Genomic DNA, 24,121 nt, shown 5'->3' on the forward strand with positions numbered 1-24,121 from the left:
ACTTTTCCGTATTCTTCTTCTTCTGTAGTGGTCAATCCAAGGATTGGTTTGCAACAGCTACAATGGCAGCTTGTCTCCATTCTGTGCGTCTTTCAGCTTTTCTCTTCATTTCTTTCACGATTTGATCCATGTACCTCAGTCGTGGTCATCCTCTTGGTCTTTTTCCCTCAACATATCCCTCAATGATTGTGTTCAGGAGTCCTTGATGTCTTAATAGATGGCCTGTAAATTGCACTCTTCTTTTAACAATGAAACTCCAGAAGCTTCTCTTCTCACCTGCTCTTTCCAGAACTACTTCGTTTGTGACCTTGTCGATCCTTTTATTTTGAGCATGCGTCTATAGCACCACATTTCAAAAGAATTTAGCTTCTTGTCTTCCTCTGTCCCGAGAGTCTATGTTTCACACCCATAGCATGCCACACTCCACACATATGATTTCAAAAATCTTTTCCTGATTTCAAGGCTGATGCTCTTAGATGTTAATATGTTTTTCTTCTTGTTAAAAGCAGCCTTTGCTTGAGCTAGTCTACTTCTCACTTCTGCCTTGCTCCTTCCATCCCTGGTAATATTACTGCCCAGATAAATTCGTGCAGAATATGATCTTTCATAATAGGTTTTCCGGCCGCTGTGGCCGAGCGGTTCTAGGCGCTTCAGTCCGGAACAGCGCTGCTGCTACAGTCGCAGGTTCGAATCCTGCCTCGGGCATGGATGTGTGTGATGTCCTTAGGTTAGTTAGGTTTAAGTAGTTCTAAGTTCTAGGGGACTGATGACCGCCAATGTTAAGTCCCATTGTGCTTAGGGCCATTTGAACCATAACAGGTTGTAGTAGCTCTGTAGTTAAGGTAAAGCAATTTGGCTGCATTCCACCAAATTTAAATTCGCTGTTACATCAATTAAAATTAAAGCTGTCAACCACGGGGTTAGTCTGAATACCAAAGTGCTTTAGAAGTCACGTCAGATAGTCACATACTAAGGGAAATGGGCGTAGGGGAGCAGATAAGGGAATCCTGCATTGCCGTTCTAAGCAAGATCCTCGTGGAGGTGATTTGTCGTTGCCTTCTTCCCACCTCTTACGCAGGGTCAAGTGTGTATCTGTAAGGTGTGGATGACTGATGAGTGCTTGTACTGTGTAGTGTTGGGTTCGTGTTGATATGGATGAAGGGATGGAGAGGGTGAATCCCGGTACCTGTCACATGCCCCCACTTCCGGAGACACTGCAGAAAGCTTTGGAATTTAATCCCTGACATTAGCGCAAATACTGGTGATCAGGAATTTTAAGCCACCACCTTTCCTCCCCTTGCCAGCAAAATGCTGGCAGTGAAAATTTTCCACTACTAGGATTCAAACCCGCTAGCGCTTGACAGTAGCGCAACCGCACAGTCGTAAGTTAGTGACATCGGCTACAGAGGCGCGAGTGCTTCACTAATCATGACTTTAATGCAATTGACTTATCCAACCAGTTGTAGAGGGACCTACAGTTTAGCAAAGATGCTGAACCACGTTGCAATTTAGCATTAACAAACATTGCCAGAAGTGGAACTAATGATATATAAATCCACTGACTGCGAATCAAACCCAGGACACTTGTATTCGTAGACTGGCACGTTACTACTGAGCTACCGAGCCAGTCCACCTTAAAGCCCACGTCCGTTTCCCCTAAATTATACACTATGTGATCAAAAGTATCCAGACACCTGACTGAAAATCACAAGTTCGTGGCGCCCTCCATCGGTAATACTGGAATTAAATATGTTGGCCTTTATGAGGCATACGTTCAGTCAAGTGCTGGATGGTTTCATGGGGAATGGCAGCCCATTCTTCACGGAGTGCTGCCCCGAGGAGAGGTGTCGATGTCGGTCGGTGAGGCCTGGCGTGTCCGGATGGCCGAGGCGGTAGCCGGCACGGTAGCTCAGCGTGTTCGGTCAGAGGGTTAGCTGCCCTCTGTAATGAAGAACTGAGTTAATGGATCAACGATGAACTTTAACAAGCGTCATGGGACGTCCGCCCCGAACAAATACAACGACCAATAACGAACAAAATGAGATAAGAAAGGCGGTTAAGGCAACGGTTCTAGAGAAGCAGAGCATCTGGTTTCGAGTCCCCCATCCAGCAAAAGTTTTCAGTCTTCACCACTGATTTATTTCAATGCCTGTAGGCGGATGAAGTCGTAATTTCTCATAATATAATTTATAACTTCTCCTTTTTATACCGCTTTTTGTAGGGAATTGACAATATTCTGATAACTACTTCACTAGAGACAGCGCGATATCAAAATAATTTACATCACCTTTGTGCTTTTCCAATTTAAGTACTATACACAGCGCCACTGTTAGAATATTTTTGATTCTTATGCGAAATGGAAAAGGTCATCAGTTGGAGATATTTCCAGCAAATTGTACGTGGACAGTTGAGAAAAATCTCTGGTTATTTAAAGACTGGTGGTCATGGCATAACAGACTAACTCTGAATAGCTTAAGCTGCTTCACCTACCTTATTGCAGCAAAGATTCGGTTCAGTACAGCAGATGCTACCACCATACCTCAGTTGGAACCACCGTCTTAACTCTAAAGTCCTATGGGATGACTGGATGGAAGTCCAAGTCTGACGTTCAGCCGTCTGTCTGCAAGTTTTTTCAACTGGATGCCACTCCGGCGACCCTAGTAGTCCTATGGGGGAAAGGGAACCTACAGTTTAACGTGGAGTTCGAAGCACGTTTCGTCCCTGACATGTCTTCACATAATTGAGAGGTGAAGGCTACCTTAAAGGCAGACTGACAAATTTCAGTGCCTGAACAGAACTCGATCGCACAAACTTACGGTCTCCAGGCTTCCACTTACCACTAGGCCGCCAAACCCGTCACTGTCTTAGTAAATTCCTGTCAGTACTGACTCAGGTAACATCTTTGAGAGACTACCAGCGAAGCTCTCACTTTCAGTGACGCTATTGTGTACCGTGCGATAAAGTACTCAATCGATGAAAACGTTGCCATGAAACTGGTTTGGGTTTGGTAAAATACACGCTACAATCGCTCTGTACACTAAGGTGACAAGTCATGGGATGCCTCCTAATATCGTGTCGGACCTCCTTTTTACGTAGTGTAGTGCAGCAACTCTTCGTGGCATGGACTAAACAAGTCGTTGGAAGTCTCCTGCAGAAATACTGACCTATGCTGCCTCTACAGCCGCCTATAGCTGCGAACGTGTTGCCGGCGTAGGATTTTGTGCACAAACTGACCTCTCGATTACGCACCATAAATGTTTGGCGAGATTTATTTCGGGCTACCTGCGTGGCTAAATCATTCATTCGAATTGTCCAGTCCGCAGTTCGTGGTCTCGCGGTCGCATTCTCGCTTCCCAAGCACGGGGTCCCGGGTTCGATTCCCGCCGGGGTCAGGAATTTTCAGCTGCCTCGAGATGACTGGGTGTTTGTGTTGTCCTCATCATTTCATCATCATTATCATCATCATTCCTGAAAAGTGGCGAGACTGGACTGAGCAAAGGTTGGGAGTTAGTACGGGCGCTGATAACTGCGCAGTTGAGCGCCCCACAAACAAAACATAATCGAATTGTCCAGAGTTTTCTTCAAACCAATTGCGAACAATTATGGCCCGGTGACATTGTGCATTGTCATCCACAAAATTTCCATCGTTGTTTGGGAACATGAAGTCCATAAATGGCTGTAGATGGTCTGCTGGTAGCCGAACATAACCATTTCCAGTCGATGATCGGTTCAGTTGTACCAGAGGACCCAGTCAGTTCCGTGTAAACACAGCCCACATCATTATAGAGCCACCACCAGCTTGCACAGTGCCTTTTTGACTACTTGTGTCCATAGCATCGTTGGGTCTCCGTCACACTAAGCCTACCGCCAGCGCTTACTAACTGAAGTGGGGACTCGTCCGACCAGACCACGGTTTTCCAGTCGTCTAGGATCCAGCCGATATGGTCACGTGCCTACGAGAGGTGCTGCAAGCAATGTCGTCTGTCAGCAAAGCCACTAGCGTCGGTCGTCTGCTGCCATAGCCCATTAACGTCAAATTTCGCCGCACTGTCCTAATGGATACGTTCATCGAGCGTCCCACATTGGTTTCTGCGGCTATTTAACATAGTGTTGCTTGCCTGTTAGCACTGAAAACTCTACGCAAACACCGCTGCTCTTTATCGTTAAGGTAGGCTATCTGTCACTCCGTAGTGAGAGGTAATGCTTGAATTTTGTATTCTTGGCACACTGAATAGTTAATTCCTTAACAATTTCCGAAATGGAATGTCCCATGCGTCTAGCTGTAACTACCATTCCTCGTTCAAAGTCTTATTTCCCCTCTGGCGGCCAAAATCACGTTGGAAACCTTTCCACACGAATCACCTGAGGACAAATGACAGTTCCGCCAATGCACTGTCCTTTTATACCTTGTGTACACGATACTACCGCCACCTGTATACGTGTATGTCGCTGTCCCATGACTTGTCGCCTCTGTGTAGATTTCTTCTATTGTAGTCTTATCATACGCATGGACGACAGTAGACTTCCCAAAGCGGTGTTCTACTCAGAGCTGTCGCGTGGAAAAGCGGCTGCTAGCTAGCCAACACCTGCGATATAAAGATACCATCAAACGCCACCTTACAGCCTGTGGGATTCCGAGCAAACGTTGGGAGGAGCTTGCATTGCGCCGATCAGAGTGGCGCTCAACTGTACACAAGAGTGTGGAACAATTCGAGCATATCCACCTAAAGAACCTGGACGATAAATGAAAGCTCCGTAAATCTAAGCCCACGCCTAATTACATCTATACGTATAATTCCACTGGGCAACTATATTGCTCTCCGTGCGACCAGATCTTCAAAGCAAAGCTCGGCTTTGCAAGCCATATCCGAGCCCGCCAGAATACGGACTAAACGAATGACGGAGTCGCTGTCGCCGGACACTGCGAGGTGGACATAATAATAATAATCATCATCATTGCTAATTGTAATCTTTGTACCATAACACAGGACGCCACGTAATGAAGTTCGGGAATACTAGCAGCGATACTACTGTCAATAATTAGATTAGGGTTCAACATCCCATCAACAACGAGTTCATTATACACTCCTGGAAATTGAAATAAAAACACCGTGAATTCATTGTCCCAGGAAGGGGAAACTTTATTGACACATTCCTGGGGTCAGATACATCACATGATCACACTGACAGGACCACAGGCACATAGACACAGGCAACAGAGCATGCACAATGTCGGCACTAGTACAGTGTATATCCACCTTTCGCAGCAATGCAGGCTGCTATTCTCCCATGGAGACGATCGTAGAGATGCTTGATGTAGTCCTGTGCAACGGCTTGCCATGCCATTTCCACCTGGCGCCTCAGTTGGACCAGCGTTCGTGCTGGACGTGCAGACCGCGTGAGACGACGCTTCATCCAGTCCCAAACATGCTCAATGGGGGACAGATCCGGAGATCTTGCTGGCCAGGGTAGTTGACTTACACCTTCTAGAGCACGTTGGGTGGCACGGGATACATGCGGACGTGCATTGTCCTGTTGGAACAGCAAGTTCCCTTGCCGGTCTAGGAATGGTAGAACGATGGGTTCGATGACGGTTTGGATGTACCGTGCACTATTCAGTGTCCCCTCGACGATCACCAGTGGTGTACGGCCAGTGTAGGAGATCGCTCCCCACACCATGATGCCGGGTGTTGGCCCTGTGTGCCTCGGTCGTATGCAGTCCTGATTGTGGCGCTCACCTGCACGGCGCCAAACACGCATACGACCATCATTGGCACCAAGGCAGAAGCGACTCTCATCGCTGAAGACGAAACGTCTCCATTCGTCCCTCCATTCACGCCTGTCGCGACACCACTGGAGGCGGGCTGCACGATGTTGGGGCGTGAGCGGAAGACGGCCTAACTGTGTGCGGGACCGTAGCCCAGCTTCATGGAGACGGTTGCGAATGGTCCTCGCCGATACCCCAGGAGCAACAGTGTCCCTAATTTTCTGGGAAGTGGCGGTGCGGTCCCCTACGGCACTGCGTAGGATCCTACGGTCTTGGCGTGCATCCGTGCGTCGCTGCGGTCCGGTCCCAGGTCGACGGGCACGTGCACCTTCCGCCGACCACTGGCGACAACATCGATGTACTGTTGAGACCTCACGCCCCACGTGTTGAGCAATTCGGCGGTACGTCCACCCGGCCTCCCGCATGCCCACTATACGCCCTCGCTCAAAGTCCGTCAACTGCACATACGGTTCACGTCCACGCTGTCGCGGCATGCTACCAGTGTTAAAGACTGCGATGGAGCTCCGTATGCCACGGCAAACTGGCTGACACTGACGGCGGCGGTGCACAAATGCTGCGCAGCTAGCGACATTCGACGGCCAACACCGCGGTTCCTGGTGTGTCCGCTGTGCCGTGCGTGTGATCATTGCTTGTACAGCCCTCTCGCAGTGTCCGGAGCAAGTATGGTGGGTCTGACACACCGGTGTCAATGTGTTCTTTTTTCCATTTCCAGGAGTGTATATGGAGAACAAGCTCGGATTTAGAAAGGACGGGGAAGAGAATCGATTGTGCCCTTTCAGAGGAACCATCTCAGTATTTCACTTAATCGGTTTAGTGAAACTACGGAAAGGCTAAATCTGAGTCGCCGGACCGGGATTGGACCGTCGTCTTTCCGACAGAGTACAGTGAGTTCATCACTGCCTCACCACGCTCTATATTGCCATAATAGTGTCAATGTACATGTAATGGGGAAAGGTATTCTCAACGAGCAACGAGGCATTTAATGTCTAAGGATATGCTGATGAACCACAGTCAGCCGCAGGTCGTTGTTCGGCTCCCGGCGAGACATTTGAAATTTCAGTTAGACCAAAAATGGAGTTTTTCCATCGTCCAGAATGAGATTTTCACTCTGCAGCGGAGTGTGAGCTGATATGAAACTTCCTGGGAGATTAAAACGGTGTGCCCGACCGAGACTCGAACTCGGGACCTTTGCCTTTCGCGGGCAGGTGTTCTACCATCTGAGCTACCGAAGCACGACTCACGCCCGGGCGTGAGTCGTGCTTCGGTAGCTCAGATGGTAGAGCACTTGCCCGCGAAAGGCAAAGGTCCCGAGTTCGAGTCTCGGTCGGGCACACAGTTTTAATCTCCCAGGAAGTTTTTCCATCACATTAGGTTGATGCATAAGTTCGTAGAGATTTTGTTTACATTTTTGTATTCCGGTACCTATCGGTTTATTTATCGATTGTCTTATTTACGGTTCATTGTTGCTATTTGAGTTTACATATCGTCATTTTGTCATCAGGAAATAGGTAATGCAGCTGTAGGCGCTAGAAAATGGAGTGCCGAATCGAGACATCGGAACATATTTCTCTTTGAGATACAGAGGAACCGTGTTTGAGTATAATTTCACTGGACAGAGTACAGCAAGAAAATACACTATTGGCCATTGAAATTGCTACACCAAGAAGAAATGCAGATAATAAACGGGTATTCATTCGACAAATATATTATACTAGAACTGACATGTGATAACATTTTTACGCAATTTGGGTGCATAGATCCTGAGAAATCAGTACCCAGAAAAACCACCTCTGGCCATAATAACGGCCCTGATACGCCTAGGCATTGAGTCAAATACAGCTTGGATGGCATGTACAGGTACAGCTGCCCATGCAGCTTCGACACGATACCACAGTTCATCAAGAGTAGTGACTGGCGTATTGTGACGAGCCAGTTGCTCGGCCACCATTGACCAGACGATTTCAATTGGTGAGAGATCTGGAGAATGTGCTGGCCAGGGCAGCAGTCGAACATTTTCTGTATCCAGAAAGGCCCGTACAGGACCTGCAACATGCGGTCGTGCATTATCCTGCTGAAATGAAGGGTTTCGCAGGGATCGAATGAAGGGTAGAGCCACATCTGAAATATAACGTCCACTGTTCAAAGTGCCGTCAATGCAAACCAATGGCACCCCGTACCATCACGCCTGGTGATACACCAGTATGGCGATGACGAATACACGCTTGCAATGTCCGTTCACCGCGATGTCGTCAAACACGGATGCGACCACCATGATGCTGTAAACAGAACCTAGATTCATCCAAAAAATGACGTTTTGCCATTCGTGCACCCAGGTTCGTCGTTGAGTACACCATCGCAGGTGCTCCTGTCTGTGATGCAGCGTCAAGGTTAACCGCAGCCATGGTCTCAGAGCTGATAGTCCATGCTGCTGCAAACGTCGTCGAACTGTTCGTGCAGATGTGCAGATGGTTGTTGTCTTGCAAACGTCCCAATCTGTTGACTCAGGGATCGAGACGTAGCTGCACGATCCCTTACAGCTATGCGGATAAGGTGCCTGTCATCTCGACTGCTAGCGATACGAAGCCGTTGGGATCCAGCACGGCGTTTTCGTAAGGAGCGCTGTTAGCAACTGAGCCCTTTGGGTTTAGTCATGGGTCATGTTCGCCAGACTTAGGTGGTGATATCGCTGCCCGCGGTCGGCGAATGTCACAGTCAGCGAATCTCGGTCCTACACAGTTTTATTCTGTCTGTTGCGGTTTCATTATAGTGGGCACTTCAGCGCACAGTAAAAGTTTCCTATTGGAGAAAATCTGCTCGCCACGCGGGCTGGCATCTTATTAACTTTAGCTACCTCTTCATAACTTACAGCTTACAAGTAAAGCACACATCCAACGGGACACCGATTGTGCTCACCTTGGTGGTGGTAGGTGTTAAGTTCCTATGAGACCAAACTGCTGAGGTCATCGGTCCCTGTCTTACACACTACTTAATCCGACTTAAACTAGCTTACACTAAGGACAACATACCCAACCATACCCGATGGAGGACTAACCTCCAACGGGGGAGTCGCACGAACCATGGCAAGGCGCCTAGACCACACGGTTATTCGCCAACTTACTTAGGTGTAATGTGCGAGGCAGGCCTGTTCAGTACCATAGGAGAGCGCTATCCGTCGAGCGCCTGTGTTAACGCAATCGACAAGGCGGCAAGCCCCAAGTCTACCCATACTTTGTTCGAATCGCGTCGTTTTTTCCTAAGTTTTTACCAAAATTTCCTCCAGAAGAAGCGTGATCTGTCGCAGAGATGGAAGTGTTTACTCAGCCGCCTTAAAAAAAAAATGGTTCAAATGGCTCTGAGCACTATGGTATTTAACTTCTGAGGTCATCAGTCCCCTAGAACTTAGAACTACTTAAACGTAACTAACCTAAGGACATCACACACATCATCATGCCCGAGGCAGAATTCGAACCTGCGACTGTAGCGGTCGCGCGGTTCCAGACTGTAGCGTCAGCCGCCTTAGACGGTTGCGCTAACGCCGATGCTGGACGTTTGGCGCTCTCGTACTGTGTTAAACAGCCTCGCAAAACTTTGAACACTGATTTCTCGAAAACTCTAGATCAGCACATCGTACTAGAGCAGCATTCGTTACGTGTGAGTGCGTAATCCGATCATGCGGTGACCCTTTGGGTGTGTGATTCCCTTGTTAGATTCTTCGGAGGAAGATCCTCGCTGAACATGGACGTCGGCCAGGACTAGCTCACCTCGGGAAGGACGATAGAAAAACCGGGTCCATGGTCTTGTTAAAGGACGCCATCTGGATTCTTTCAGGTAAACCTAAATCTTAACGAATGGACGAGGATCTGACACAGGCACGAACTGGACATTTGATTGATAGGATAACTGAATACCTCGGCATGCTAAAGCAGTAGCACCCACTAGCTTACCTGGAACTGAACTTCTGAGCAACCTCGCATTGGGGGGTACGGTCTTCAAATGTCAATTCCCTCAATCAAGTTAGGGTTTTTCTTGGTTCCTGTAAATCATTTATGACGAATATCGGGATGATTCCTCTGAAAAGCCCGCAGCCAGTTACCTGTCCTCATTCTTGTCAAGTCCGAACTTTTTTTTGTTATGGTTTTAGGGCGCAAAACTGCTACGGTCATTAGCGCCCGGTCTGTGACTGAGGAAAAGGTAAAAAAACCAAATTGGAAACCAGAAGCAATGGGAGCGAAACTCAAAAAAGTGGGGAAACTGAAAACAGAAGGAAAACTTAAAAAACCACTATAGAAGGGGGGTTGTTTGTTCCCAAAAAGAGCTTCAAATGGCTGACGTCATCTCACTGACACTAATAAACTCGAGGACACGATCGGCTGAGCGCGTGCCATCTGCTAAAATGGGAGATATATCAGGCGACAGCTGTAGACGGGCGCGTAACGGAGTAAAATAGGGGCACTCAAGTAAAAGGTGTCTCACCGTCCACAGTTGCGAGCAGTGGGGACAAAGCACGGGAGGATCGCCACTTAAAAGATGTCTATGGCTAAAAAGACAGTGCCCTATCCGGAGTCTAGTTAAAATTACCTCCTCCCAACGGCGAGTTCGGGAGGAAGAGGTCCAAGAACAGGGACGAGATTTCACGTCCCGCAATTTATTATTGGGAAGTGTCGACCAAAGTGCGTGCCATAAAAGAGCAACACGACGACATAAAACACACCGTAGATCGGCGAAGGGAACCATGCGAACAGCAGGCTGAAGAGATACTGCCGCCTTGGCCGCTATATCGGCCGCCTCGTTTCCACAGATACCAACATGTCCTGGGATCCAGAGGAACGCCACAGAGACGCCCCCCCCCCCCCCCCAAGTGGAAGTCCAAACTTGGGCTTAGTCTCAAATTAAACTGATGTGCAAAACTTAAGGACGAAAGTGAATTTCACACGATTCATTACTGTCAACTAACATAGCTCGATGAAGCTTGGACCACACATAGAAAGAACTGCTACAGTACAACACAGAAGTTAACAGAAAGAAATAAGTAATGAGACGAAAAAATTACGTTTTTATTCAAAGGAAATTACACTGAAGTCACGGCGAGTTATGATGGTCCGCTGAACATCACGAAAGGCGGGCACGATTCTCAATGGGGTGTGTCATTACCACGGACACCAACGCATGCTCTGCAACGTGCTCCCATGCTACCACAGCGATGGTAAAGAGTTCTTGTGGTAGGGCGTTCCATTCCTCCACCAGGGATGTTGACAACTGCTGTATGGTCATCGGTGCATGTGGACGTGCCGCAATACGTCTCCCCCGACGCAGAAGTGCTCGATGGGTTTTAAGTCGGGGGAACGGGAAAGCCAGCCCATTCACCGAATATCCTCTCGTTCCACGAGATCTTCCTCCTGCGCTGTTCGATGCAGTCCGCGTTGTCACCCACAAAAATTAATTCGGGGCCGAATGCACCCCTGAAAAGACGTACGTAGGGAAGGAATACAGGACCACTGTAATATTGATGGTGAGCGCATCGTGTTCTAAGATATTAAGGTCAGTACGCCCACGCAACATTGTGCCTCCCAACAGCCTAATATCTAGACCATCAAGTTCGACAATGTTCCTGGCTGCATTACATGTTCCAACACGTCGCCGTATGACAGCATGTCCAGAATTACTGCTCAGACAATCTCCTTTCATCTGAGGAGAGCACGCGACCACTCTCCTGGATCTACACTACTGGCCATTAAAATTGCTACACCACGAAGATGACGTCCTACAGACGCGAAATTTAACCGACAGGAAGAAGATGCTGTGATATCCAAATGATTAGCTTTTCAGAGCATTCACACAAGGGCGGCGACACCTGCAACATACTGACATGAGGAAAGTTTCCAACCGATTTCTCATACACAAACAGCAGTTGACCGACGTTGCCTGGTGAAACGTTATTGTGATGCCTCGTGTAACGAGGAGAAATGCGTACCATCACGTTTCCGACATTGATAAAGGTCGGATTGTAGCCTATCACGATTGCGGTTTATCGTATCGCGACATTGCTGCTCGCGTTGGTCGATATCCAATGACTGTTAGCAGATTATGGAATTGGTGGGTTCAGGAGGGTGATACGGAAAGCCGTGCTGGATCCCAACGGCCTCTTATCACTAGCACTCGAGACGACAGGCATCTTATCCGCATGGCTGTAACGGATCGTGCAGCCACGTCTCGATCCCTGAGTCAACAGATGGGGACGTTTGCAAGACAACAACCATCTGCACGAACAGTTCGACGACTTTTGTAGCAGCATCGACTATCAGCTCGGAGACCACGGCTGCTGTTACCCTTGACGCTGCATCACAGATAGGAGCCCCTGCGATGGTGTACCCAACGACGAACCTGGGTGCACGAATGGCAAAGCGTCATTTTTTCGGATGAATCCAGGTTCTGTTTACAGCATCATGATGATCGCATCCGTGTTTGACGACATCCCGGTGAACGCACATTTGAAGCGTGTATTCGTTATCACCATACTGGCGTAACACACGGCGTTATGGTATGGGGTGCCATTGGTTACACGACTCTGTCACCTCTTGTTCGCATTGACGGCACTTTATACAATGGACGTTACGTTTCAGATGTGTTCTCCAGATCTCTCACTAATTGAAAACGTCTGGTCAATGGTGGCCGAGCAGCTGGCTCGTCACAATACTCCAGTCACAACTCTTCATGAACTGTGGTATCGTGTTGCAGCTGCATGGGCAGCTGTACCTGTACACGCCATCCAAGTTGTGTTTGACTTAATGCCCAGGTGTATCAAGGCCGTTATAACGGCCAGAGATGGTTGTTCTGGGTACTGATTTCTCAGTGTTTATGCACCCAAACTGCGTGAAAATGGAATCATATGTCAGTTCTAGTATAATATATTTGTCGAATGAATACCCGTTTATCATCTGCATTTCTTCTTGGTGTAGCAATTTTAATGGCCAGTAGGGTAGTTCCCATGCTCATGTCACCATTGCAAAAGGTGGCGCCGATGTGCACGTGTCAACTGAACACAATGTACTGGTCATCGGGCAGAGAGACTACCGCCATTCAATCGCCGTACCACTATGGAGCGTGAGATAGCGCGCTCTGCAATCCAGTTAAATGTGGTTGTCGTTGCGCCCGCTGTTTGACGGGGTCCCTTCTTGCCTTTTGCACAATGTTGCTGTTTTAGTTGATCGTGATCGACCACCTCTTCTCTTTCAACAATGCTGCATGTGGTTCGGAATACCCCCATGCGAGAGAAACACTTTAGAGCTATACGAAACTCCTTGGCTACACTCGTCACTGTTTATTCTCCTTCCAGTTTGCCGATGATTTTTCCCGTGTAAAGTCACCAAAATGTTGTCCCAGACCATGTTATCATGAACACCGATACAGCGCAACGTAAATGCTTACTGACTGTCACACAATGTCTTTTTCACATTCCTTCAACTGCCTCCTGCTGCGGGGCAAACCCCATTCGGCGCTGGTCTCGCTGACCTCACGCCATTTAACGTCCAGCGTTCTGCGCGCGACTGGGAAACCTTTGGCAACAACCGCCGCCGCCGCCCCCCCCCCCCCCCCCCGGTACTTTCATTCATTGCCACCGAGCAGTTCATATGTTACGTTACTTAACCTATCTCATCCTTATGTTTTGCAGACCAGTGTAGTTCACGGACGACGAGATGTTAGACACTGATCTTTCGTTCTTACTTTGTTCTCTTAGCTTCTGAAGAGTTGAAAGGTAAACTTTGCCCTAAACTCATCAAGACTGAACGATCTGTTCAAAAATATATGAAGCTGTCTGAAGAGCTACAATCATGGACAGTGCGGCTGGTCCCGGCGGAGGTTCGAGTCGTCCTTCGGGCGTGTGTGTGTGTGTGTGTGTGTGTGTTGTGTCCTTAGGATAATTTAGGTTAAGTAGTGTGTAAGCTTAGGGACTGATGACCTTAGGAGTTAAGTCCCATAAGATATCACACACATTTGAACATTTGAAAAATATATGGAAACCCATTAGTGGATATTAATGTGAGGGGCGTCCACCCTTGGCCTTTACGGTGGCTTGAACTCTGCCAGGGACTCTTTCAGTGAGTTGTCTGAATGCCCATGGAGGAATGGCAAACCATTCTTCCTCAAGAATGGAACCCAGCGAAGGTTGGTCGCTGGGATCTAGAGTGAAGTCGGCGTTCCAATCCACCGAAAAGTGTTCCATTGGGTTCAGGTTGGGACTCTGGACAGGACAGTCCATTTCAGGAATGTTATCATCCACAAACCATTGCCTCCCAGGTGCTGCTTTATGACACAGTGTACTCTCATGCTGACACAGTAATCGTCTCCGAACTGCCTTTCTACTGTACGCAGCACACAATGCTGTAAGGTCGGTGCATAACTTTCTGCATTCAGCGTTTTCTTAAGCACAATAAGGTGACTACACACTGGCCAAGAAAAACACCTCAGTACCCGTAACACCACCACCTACATACTTCGCTATTGGCCCCTTACATGATGCAGGTAACTTTCTCTAGACGGTCACCAAACCCAAACCCTTCTATCGGATTGCCACAGGGTACAGTGCGATTCATCACTCCAAATCAGTCGCTTCACTAACCGACTGTCGTGTATCGTCGCTCTCCCCACCACCTCAAGTGCCGCTTTGCTATGACTGCAGAAATGTGTGGCTTATGACGAGCTACGCAACCAGTGTACCCCATTCTTTTTAATTCCCTACCAACAGCCATTGTGCTAGTTACACTGCTGGCAAGCACTTTGGAAATGACGAGTGATTCCTTCTGCTGATTTCATGCCACTTTTTACTACCACCCTCCGCAATGCTCGAGGGCTCATGTCATTCGTTAAATGCAGTCTACCTGGTCTCGGGTTAGCTGTGGTCATTCCTTCACGTTCCCACACATCAGTCACATCATAAACATCCCTTATGGGCAGCTTTAGAAGGGTTTAAATGTCACTGATGGACTTGTTACTCAGATGACAGCTAATGACTAGTCCACATTCAGAGTCACTGATCTCACCTGACGGGGCCGGCCGGTGTGGCCGTGCGGTTCTGGGCGCTTCAGTCTGGAACCGCGTGACCGCTACGGTCGCAGGTTCGAATTCTGCTTCGGGCATGGATGTGTGTGATGTCCTTAGGTTAGTTAGGTTTAATTAGTTCTAAGTTCTAGGCGACTGATGACCTCAGAAGTTAAGTCGCATAGTGCTCAGAGCCATTTTTCACCTGACGGACCTATTCTGTTACTCCTCTACTAACAACAAAATGTTCCTCTCCCATTTCTATACTGGCGGATCCGGCCCCTCGTGGCACGCAGTGGTCAGTTCCGCATTAATTGGGGTGTCTGGATACTTTTGATCATACAGTGTACACCGGCACCAATCGAGGTTCTAGGGACGTGAAATGGGATGATCACATAGGCTCAATCGTAGGTAACAATAATGGCAGACTTTTGTTCATTTGTAGCAAAATACCCAGCCTGAAAAGGAGACTGCTTAAAAAAATGGTAGTTTTCGTCCTCGATTCAGGGACCGTTGTAGGAGATGTACTTGCTCGTGACACACTGGTTGTAGTACATATTTTCTTCCGTCCACTGAACAAAATAATCAGACTTCAAGCTGAAAGAGGTCATGTACTGTAACCAGATACATCTTCCAGTCCATCTGTTGCAATATGCACGGAATTGCAATGCCGAAATATACAACGTACATGAATTGCATTATGTGTGAAGCACCTGCTACGTGGTGTACCCATTTCTAGTAGTAACAGCTCAAGGAACTGAGGATATGACTTGAGCATAGCGACCCCGGCAGGAAGCCCACACTAGTTGACTTGATAGTTGAGTCCACCAAAGACTCGGATGGAATTATGTTTAACTAGCGTCCTGCCCGGCTTCGCACAGGAACACTAAGAATCTGCGCGAGGACGATTGCATATCGGTAGTAAACCATACACAGAAACCTTAATCATGAGTCGGTCGACCTATTAGTGAAAACCGTATCAAAATCCCTACCGTAGTTTGCTGAGATTAGCCTTCAAGGACAGATGATAAACGCGCAGGCGACTTCAGCACAGCCGGCCGTAGTGACCGAGCGGTTCTAGGCGCTTCAGTCCCGAACCGCGCAACTACTACGGTCGCAGGTTCGAATCCTGCCTTGGGCACTGATGTGTGTGATGTCCTTAGGTTAGTTAGGTTTAAGTAGTTCTAAGTTCTAGGGACTGATGACCTCAGATGTTAAGTCCCATAGTGCTCAGAGCCATTTGAATTTTTTTTTTATAACTTCAGCACAATTCAGCCACTTTTCTCGCAATATTTATAAATTACCCAGGGTGAACCAAAATCCCCGCACACGAGCGTCACAGTGCGATTCCTTTCATACTAATAGTACAAGAAAAGTAATAAAATTCCCTTCAGTGTATATTTTGGATAGAAAATGGTCGTCGAAAAAAATCTAGTTGGCAACACTAATCAGAGGTATAAGTGCACTGTCTGATCAAAAGTATGCGGACACCACTATGCAATGCGGAATTGTCCACTAGGTGTCACGAAAGGCGGACCTAAAGTATAAAGGGGATGTGGGTCAATTCTATGCATTGGAGCAGCAGTCAGAACAGATGAATCGCGATCGAACACGAGGTGGCCGGACCTAATGCACGGTTAAATGCACCCAGTAAAAGAATAACTGCATGAAACTGATTGACACGATATATGACAAACCTAACCGAGAAGAACAAAAGACAAAAAAATCAGCACTACGCAGGCAAGGTACTTAGAGTGCCTATACTATGAATAAACAAGGCTATAGCAGTTTTGAAAAGTCGAGTGAGTGTGAGTTGTCAGTAGAGAAGCAGTTAACAGCAGAATTGGTCGGTCAGGTGAGCTCAATAACTGAACGATGAGTAGTCATTAGCTGTCATCTGAGTAAAAAGTCCATCAGTGACATTTCGACCCTTCTGAAGCTGCCCAAATGGGCTGTTTGTGATGTGTCCGAGATGGAAACGCAAAGGAACAAGCACGACCGTAGAGTACTGCAGAGGGCGGTTGTAAAAAAAAAAAAAGGGCATCAAATCGGCGGAAGGGATCACTCATCAGTTTCAAAGAGCTTGCCAGTAGTCCAGCTAGCACAGTGGCTGTGGGTAGGTAGTTAGAAAGAGGAACGGGGGGGGGGGGGGGGGCGTTACAATGGTCGAGCAGCTACTCATAAGCCATATATTTCTGTAGGAGTGCTAAATGACACTTGAGGTTGTCGAGAGAGGACGGTGGGTGAGTGGAAGAGAGTGATTTTGAGCGACGAATCGCTCTACGAAGGCCGTTTGAAAAGGCCACACAAAGTCCAAGAGATGGCACCACCGGCGCGTATTGAGGTCATGTTTAGTTAGTAGCATCTTTGGAAAGAACGCACACCAAGTTTCAGCCATATTGGTCTATTTCTTTGTGTTTCGCATTGGTGCGAATCAAGGAAGTCGAATGATTGTCAAAAAATGGGCGAAGAAGAATTTCGTGTGGTGATTAAACATTACTTTATGAAAGGCAAAACGCCTCATGAGACTAAAGAGAAGCTTGATAAACATTATCGTGACTCTGCACCTTCGATTGGAACATTTTATAAGTGGTTTAAAAATTTTCGGAGTGGTCATATGGGCAGAAGTGATGCTGAACGTTCTGGACGCCCTGTGGCGGTTACGACTCCAGCAATCATTGGATAGCCGAAGAGTTAAGGTGTGTGAGATTGCTAGTGCTGCGGGCATCTCGAATGAACGGGTACATAATATTTTGCATAAACATTTGGGCATGAGAAAGCTATCCGCAAGATGGGTTCCACGATTGCTCACACTTGACCAAAAACTGAATCGTGTGAAGTGTTGCTAGGATGATTTGCAGCTGTTCATGAAGAATCCGCAGGACTTTAAGCGTCGTTTCGTCGCTGTGGATTAAACATGGATACATTACTACTGAGACCAAACAACAATCTAACCAATGGGTCACCAAGGGAGAATCTGCACCAAAAAAGCAGAGACCAGTGCTTTGGCCGGAAAGGTCATGGCGACGGTCTATTGGGCTTCGCAAGGGATAGTCCTCATTGACTATCTGGAAAAGGGTAAAACTATTACAGGTGCACATTATTCATCGTTATTGGACCGTTTGAAAACCGAGCTGCAAGAAAAACGCCGGCGATTGGACCGCAAAAAAGTCCTTTTCCATCACTTCAATGCACCAGCACACACCTCAGCACTTGTAGTCGCAAAATTAATGGAAATAAGATTCCATCTCGTTTCACATCCCCCCTATTCTCCAGACTTGGCTCCTTCGAACTACTATTTGTTTCCCCAATTTGAAGAAATGGTTGGTGGGACAAAGATTTTATTCAAACGAGGAGGTGACTGCACCAACTAATAGCTATTTTGGAGACTAGGACAATTCCTATTATTCGGAAGGAATGAACAAATTAGAACAGCGTTGGACGAAGTGTATAAGTCTAAAAGGAGACTATGACGAAAAATAAAAAAAGGTTTACCCCAAACACGTAAGTAGTTTTTATTTTTGCACGGACTTTTCAAACACCCACCGTATATCCTGTGGCAGTCCGATGGAAGGGTTTGGGTTTGGCGAATACCTGGAGAACGCTACCAGCCAGCAGTAGAGTATGGAGGAAGTGATGTTACAATATGGGAGAGTTTTTATCAGTTAGGGTGTGGGGGCCCCATTACTGCGCTTAAGAAAACGCTAAATGAGGAAGGACGCGAACACATTTTACAGTATTGTGTATTGAGTCTCGCAGAGGAACAGTTCGGAGACTACGATTGTTTGCATCAGCACAAAAGTGCACCTTGTCATGAAACAGTATCTGTGAGGCATTCGTTTGTGGACAGCAACATTCCTGAAAATGACTGGCTTGCCCAGAGTTCCGACCCGAGTCCAGTGGAACGAAAACTTGGCTCTAGAACCCAGCGTCCAACATCTCTGCCTTCTCTGGTTCCAGCTATTGAAGAATTGATTGCCGTTCCTTCAGAAATTCGGACACCTCACTGAAAGCGTCTCCAGCAGAGTTCAAAGCGTAATAAAGACAAAGAGTGGGTGCATCCCATATTGATGTCCTCTAGTAGGTGTCTGGATACTTCAGATCAGACAGTATATCTTCATACTGCAGCTATGCTGGCCGGTTAGTGTAGCAGGTAGAGTACTGCGTTAGAATGTTTGAATTTGCGAGTTCGATTCTGGTTCTCGCTGCATTTTTAAATTTTCAAATTTTAGATTGCCTGGAATGGTATCTGGCTTCTTAATCGTTATACAGTAACTGTAGCAGGTCCTTATCAAAACGCATGCAGTTATTTAGTACTAACAACAGAAATGAGAGTACAATCTTTTTAGCGAATAGCTTAGAGAGAAAATGGTCGAGTGAATCGCTATATCCAGAATGAGATTTTCACTCTGCAGCGGAGTGTGCGCTGATATGAAACTTCCTGGCAGATTAAAACTGTGTGCCGGACCGAGACTCGAACTCGGGACCTTTGCCTTTCACATGCAAGTGCTCTACCATCTGAGCTACCCAAGCACGACTCACGCCCCATCCTCACAGCTTTACTTCTGCCTGTACCTCGTCTCCTACCTTCCAAACTTCACAGAAGCTCTCCTATGTTTGCTGATGCAGAGGGTCGATTCGAGAATCTGCTCTGAAGACTATGTACGTTTTGCGAAACACACGCTGTCACTGGAAGCGTTGGTAAAATGTTACACTTGGCAGCTCTTACCAAATTGTAGTAAGTTTAACAGCTTCACAATGGCAAGTTTTGTAATTATTTTAATACTTTGATAAATAATTTATTTTTAACTGATTATTATTCTTCTTGAATATTTCCGTCATGTCTGACCAATAATTATGTTCGACATAAATAAAATGTAATTGTAAGATACGTATCGTTTAATAGACAACGTATACTGCAGCACTGACGTGCAGATCAAAAGTACAAAATTAAAAATACACCTAGACCCGGATTCGAACTTGTGAAATCTAGCACGCTGAGTATTGTAACGCTGAATTCTAACTGCTGGTCACAATGGCTGTGTTTATTGAATGAAGATTCTTGGCAGGCATGGGATTACGTAGTTTCCAATTTACCTTTGACGTCCGTTTTATACCTAAAATGTGCATTCATTTTTGTTCTGTCACTTTGCGAGGAATTGAGCTGTGCCCTCCGGGTGCGTGAATTTTGGTTCATCCTGTATACACAAACCTTCCCCGCGAATCAGTCTATTAGTGAAAACCGTATCAAAATCCCTACAGTAGTTCCAGAGATTGTCTTTCACATATAGACAGAATAATTACAAATGTTCTTGAAGGCATACCTTCAAGAATTATTAAGCAACTACGTAGAATATTGCCACACAAATCAAGTGTCCCTCCTAAGAGTCGTTAGGTTTATTTTCTGATGTTTAGACATATTTGCAGTTTTGTCTTTGCAATGTGTAGTCGGAGCCAACCCAAACAAATACTGCTCATTACGTCCCAGTGTTAACGGAAAGCCTCAGTTAGTTTCCCACTACAAACAAAATTATTTTTAAAATGCAGTTTAGAGTGCCCATTCGATAGAGCGGACCTAAATTAGTCTTGTGCGATATTTGTTCTGTCGATATATATTGAGAGGGAGAGCAAAATGCGAAGAATATACAGTACTCCAGCAGCAACTAAGAAGCGCTGCTGCATAGCGCTGGCAGAAAACACGGGGCAATGCTACTCTGTCATTGCCGGAGTACTGCTTATTCCTTGTATTTTAAAAACAATTTTCTTTGTAAAAAGGAAACAACCCGACGCCCACACTTTCTGATGACATACCGCGTTTGCGCCTCCTTTTACACATCGCAAAAACGGGTAAAAAATGAGTTTCAGGGAGTAAGACACGGACAACGCATTGAAGTATTTGTGAACAGTCGTTTTTCAATTATAAACGTCACGTTTTACAGTTAATTTCATCAGTTCGTGGCCTTTAACTTCGGCGAGCTGCACTGAAATTCCGCTCTTTTCTTATAGTCTCTCCTATGCATAAGAAAATTATACAGGATTAAAGTTTCCAATGTGATGAACTGAAGAAAAAGTCTTTGCTGTTTACACACACGCTCACTCATGTCTTTCCACAGTCCGTGTAGCTTAAGGTTTAAGCGAATCAATGTACCGAAGATACACAGCATGTCATCGGACAACTTTGTGTAAAGCGGCTTCCTTTTTTTTTTTTTTGTAGAATACGTTGTTGCAAAGACTATGTTAGCTACATTTTCAATACCGCTACCTTTTCATCCACCGTGTGGCGTGATTACACTGTACGAATCGCATTTCAGACGAAACTAAAGCAAGGGGGGGAAAAACTGACAGACCCCTAAGGTCAAGAAAACAAGAGAACATTTACCTTCAATCGCTGCCATAAAACGCTTGAACTTTCAGTCTAAGAACTGCGATTCAAATTCTGGCCGACTTCTGATTTTCGTTTCTCAAATTAATCTAGGTGGGAGGGAGGGCGGGGGTCCTGGAATAAGGCTAATTCTCACATCCTTGTCTAATTTGGATAACTGCTTCGACCAAAAATAAAATAAAAGCGTTGCTCACCCGCGAGTTAGAAAGTAAGTAATAATCTCGTGCTTTCAAGTACTTTGGACAAAAGAGTTTCCTTCGCTGGAAGAACTGTGCAATCAAACAAGCCGCGATCACTAATACTGCTGATCAGTCCGCCAAGAAATACACCAACGTCGAGACAGCTCGACGAGTAGTAGCTACGGTTTTCGACTGCGCCGAAGTGAGGGAATGTTTCAAAGCCTATCATCATCCGGGTCGTGAACGACTGATTAAGCGATTCAGAGTACCAGTTAATAAAAGCACTGCAGCATTTGATATTTGTTGGCCATCGCTGAAAAGTGAAGCAAGCGCACCATACTGTGTCTCGATAAGATTGTAACTAATTAAGGGCCTGCCTGCACCCGTCCGAATCAGTAGATGTAGCTGACGAAAGACCACAGCAAGGACAGCACTGTACGGCTCCCATTAGCATGATTGCTCAAAACATTCATGAATCCTGATATAATGACTAAGTGCGAACGTTACTGTGGTATTCGGAGCGTTGAGACAGAAACGCCAATAATTTCAACGTTTCTGTTGTACATTGTTGCAGTAATGCCACAGAAACACACATCTTCAAGATCACCACGGAACAACTGCGATGCGCACTTCGAGACAGAATGAGTATCAGTCGAGAAAAATCAGTAGCTGTGATGCTTCTACGTAGGCGTCACTGTGTTGCGCGCGTTTGTTGTATACACTACAAACTGTTACAAGAAACTAAACGGTGAAAAAAAAATGAGAAATGTCTGCACAAGAGCAGCTATTTACTGTCGAAGCTCCTAGAATGATCATCACCGCTTTTACTTTATTCGCTTGTAGATCAGATTACAGGTACGATTTCAACATTGCTGAAATTTTGATACATATTGAAAAATTGAGCGTTATTTTATCAAGAGTTTATATAAATGGCAAACAAGCAAAAAGTCTTTTACGTGTATATGTTCAGTCCTGCAACATTTCGCCTGTTCGACGATAGTTTAAGGTCAAGTAGTATAATGTATCTTAAATTAAACAAAAATGTGCAAAAAAGATATCTGAAAATCTATGCGGCCGAAAATTTCTGAAGTTACCAACACATTATAAAATACACACACACACACACACACACACACACACACACACACACACACACACACACAGAGAGAGAGAGAGACAAATAAAAAAAATTAATGAGCATCGAGTGGTTTTGTCTAAGAATTAAAAAACGCGACATTTTGATTTCCCGCAATTGCTAAAAATGTCAACGATGAGCGACAGACACCCCGCGCGAATGACCTAAATTTTATTTTCAGTAGATGCATTTACACTAACACTCGCTAACAATCACTTCAGCCAATAACATCTTAACGATGTTCTATAATTTAGTAGTATCACATTAAAATCAAGTTCTTCGAAAGCCTTGAACCAAAGAGATTCTACCGTGAATGAAATGTAACTAAACTAATGTGAATAATAGTCAAACGCTGCAAACGCGTGCGTATTTCGAACTTTTTAATTATCGAATTGACAGCCACGCCCCTCCGATCCCGCAGTCGCGCACATGCGCTGTGTAGGGCATCGCGGAGGCTGTGGCAATGGGCCAGTAAAGGGGTATACCGGGGGCTCAAAAATAGCACCGAAGTCAGGATGCCAGTTCATTTTGACCAGGCGAAAAGCCAACTGTCTGCGAGTATACGCGCACGTGAGAAACAACGTAGCACGGGCGTCCGCGCAAACTCCGAGCTTGTACGGAGATCGATAGCGGCTGACAAGTACTCACCGATATTCACGATCCGTATAGCTTCGTCATGCTCCAGGAACTTAAGGGCGACAGAGACGTTCTCCAACTTCTGTGATCTGAAGTTCGGCCGTTTGTTGTGCTTTGGCAGACGCTTCCCCGAAAGGACCTCTATAAGCGTGATCAGCCGAAGACCGTCACACAGGTCCGTCTCTAAATTGCCGATGTGTTTGTTGACAGTCTTTAGATGTTCGTTGGCCCAGCGCGTGAAAGTGTTCTGTTGAATGCGCTTCCATTGGGCGTCCTCAGCAAGCTCGCGCTCCGTCGCGACCATCTCGTCCTGATCTTCCACACTGACACTGCCCGGCTCCGGCCCCGCGTCATTATTGTTATTCATCGTGCCACTTGTAGAGTGCTACCTAGCGAGGAAAAGTGAGAACCACAAAAAGCTTCTGCTGCGCCTATTGTACGCAACCCGCAAGGCAGTATCGGCAAAGCACTTCAGTCCTGCTGGTAAACTGTATAAGGTTGCAGCTTCCCCTGATGTATGCAGCCCGCAAGGCAGCGGCAGCAAAGCACTTCAGTCGTGTTGCGTTCCGATGGACGAGAACACGGGAGTCTGAGCGAGCGCGATCCCTCCACCTCGGCTCCCGCAGTGTGACTGAGGCGCACGAATCACACCGTACCAAAAATAGCTGAAGATCTTCTTCCCCTTTCGAGAGGACACGATACCACTGGAGTAGGGAGAAGTAGGCAATGTGTTATTACTCCCCACTTGCATAAAGACTGCGGTGTCTCGAACGAGGTAAGCTCGCCCCCATTCCCTTATCCCCACCACTCAAATTACCATAAACACTGCTCCTTTTAAGGCGTTAACCTGCAGAGGAAATATGGGTGTTGACGTCTTACTCTAGCGTGCTTTCACTGTTCACAACCTACTTCCCTTATTGGGATACTTAGTCATACCGACCGCCACATGTTAACGAATTACGCCC

The 24,121-nt window shown here is 46.5% G+C and overlaps 1 protein-coding gene across 2 annotated transcripts in view; it reads right to left on the reverse strand.

Annotated features, from left to right (window-relative positions):
• LOC126248178 (filamin-A) overlaps positions 1-23,538 on the reverse strand; it is a 564,033-nt gene extending 540,495 nt beyond the window's left edge. For both annotated transcript variants that reach the window (XM_049948949.1, XM_049948948.1), the window contains exon 1: positions 23,169-23,538. In XM_049948949.1, coding sequence (XP_049804906.1) covers positions 23,169-23,523 — 355 coding nt within the window. In that variant the 5' untranslated portion in view covers positions 23,524-23,538. The remainder of the gene's footprint in view (positions 1-23,168) is intronic.
• Between the last annotated feature and the right edge of the window lie 583 nt (positions 23,539-24,121).

This window comes from Schistocerca nitens, chromosome 3, assembly GCF_023898315.1.
Source record: "Schistocerca nitens isolate TAMUIC-IGC-003100 chromosome 3, iqSchNite1.1, whole genome shotgun sequence".
NCBI classification, from domain to species: Eukaryota; Metazoa; Arthropoda; class Insecta; order Orthoptera; family Acrididae; genus Schistocerca; species Schistocerca nitens.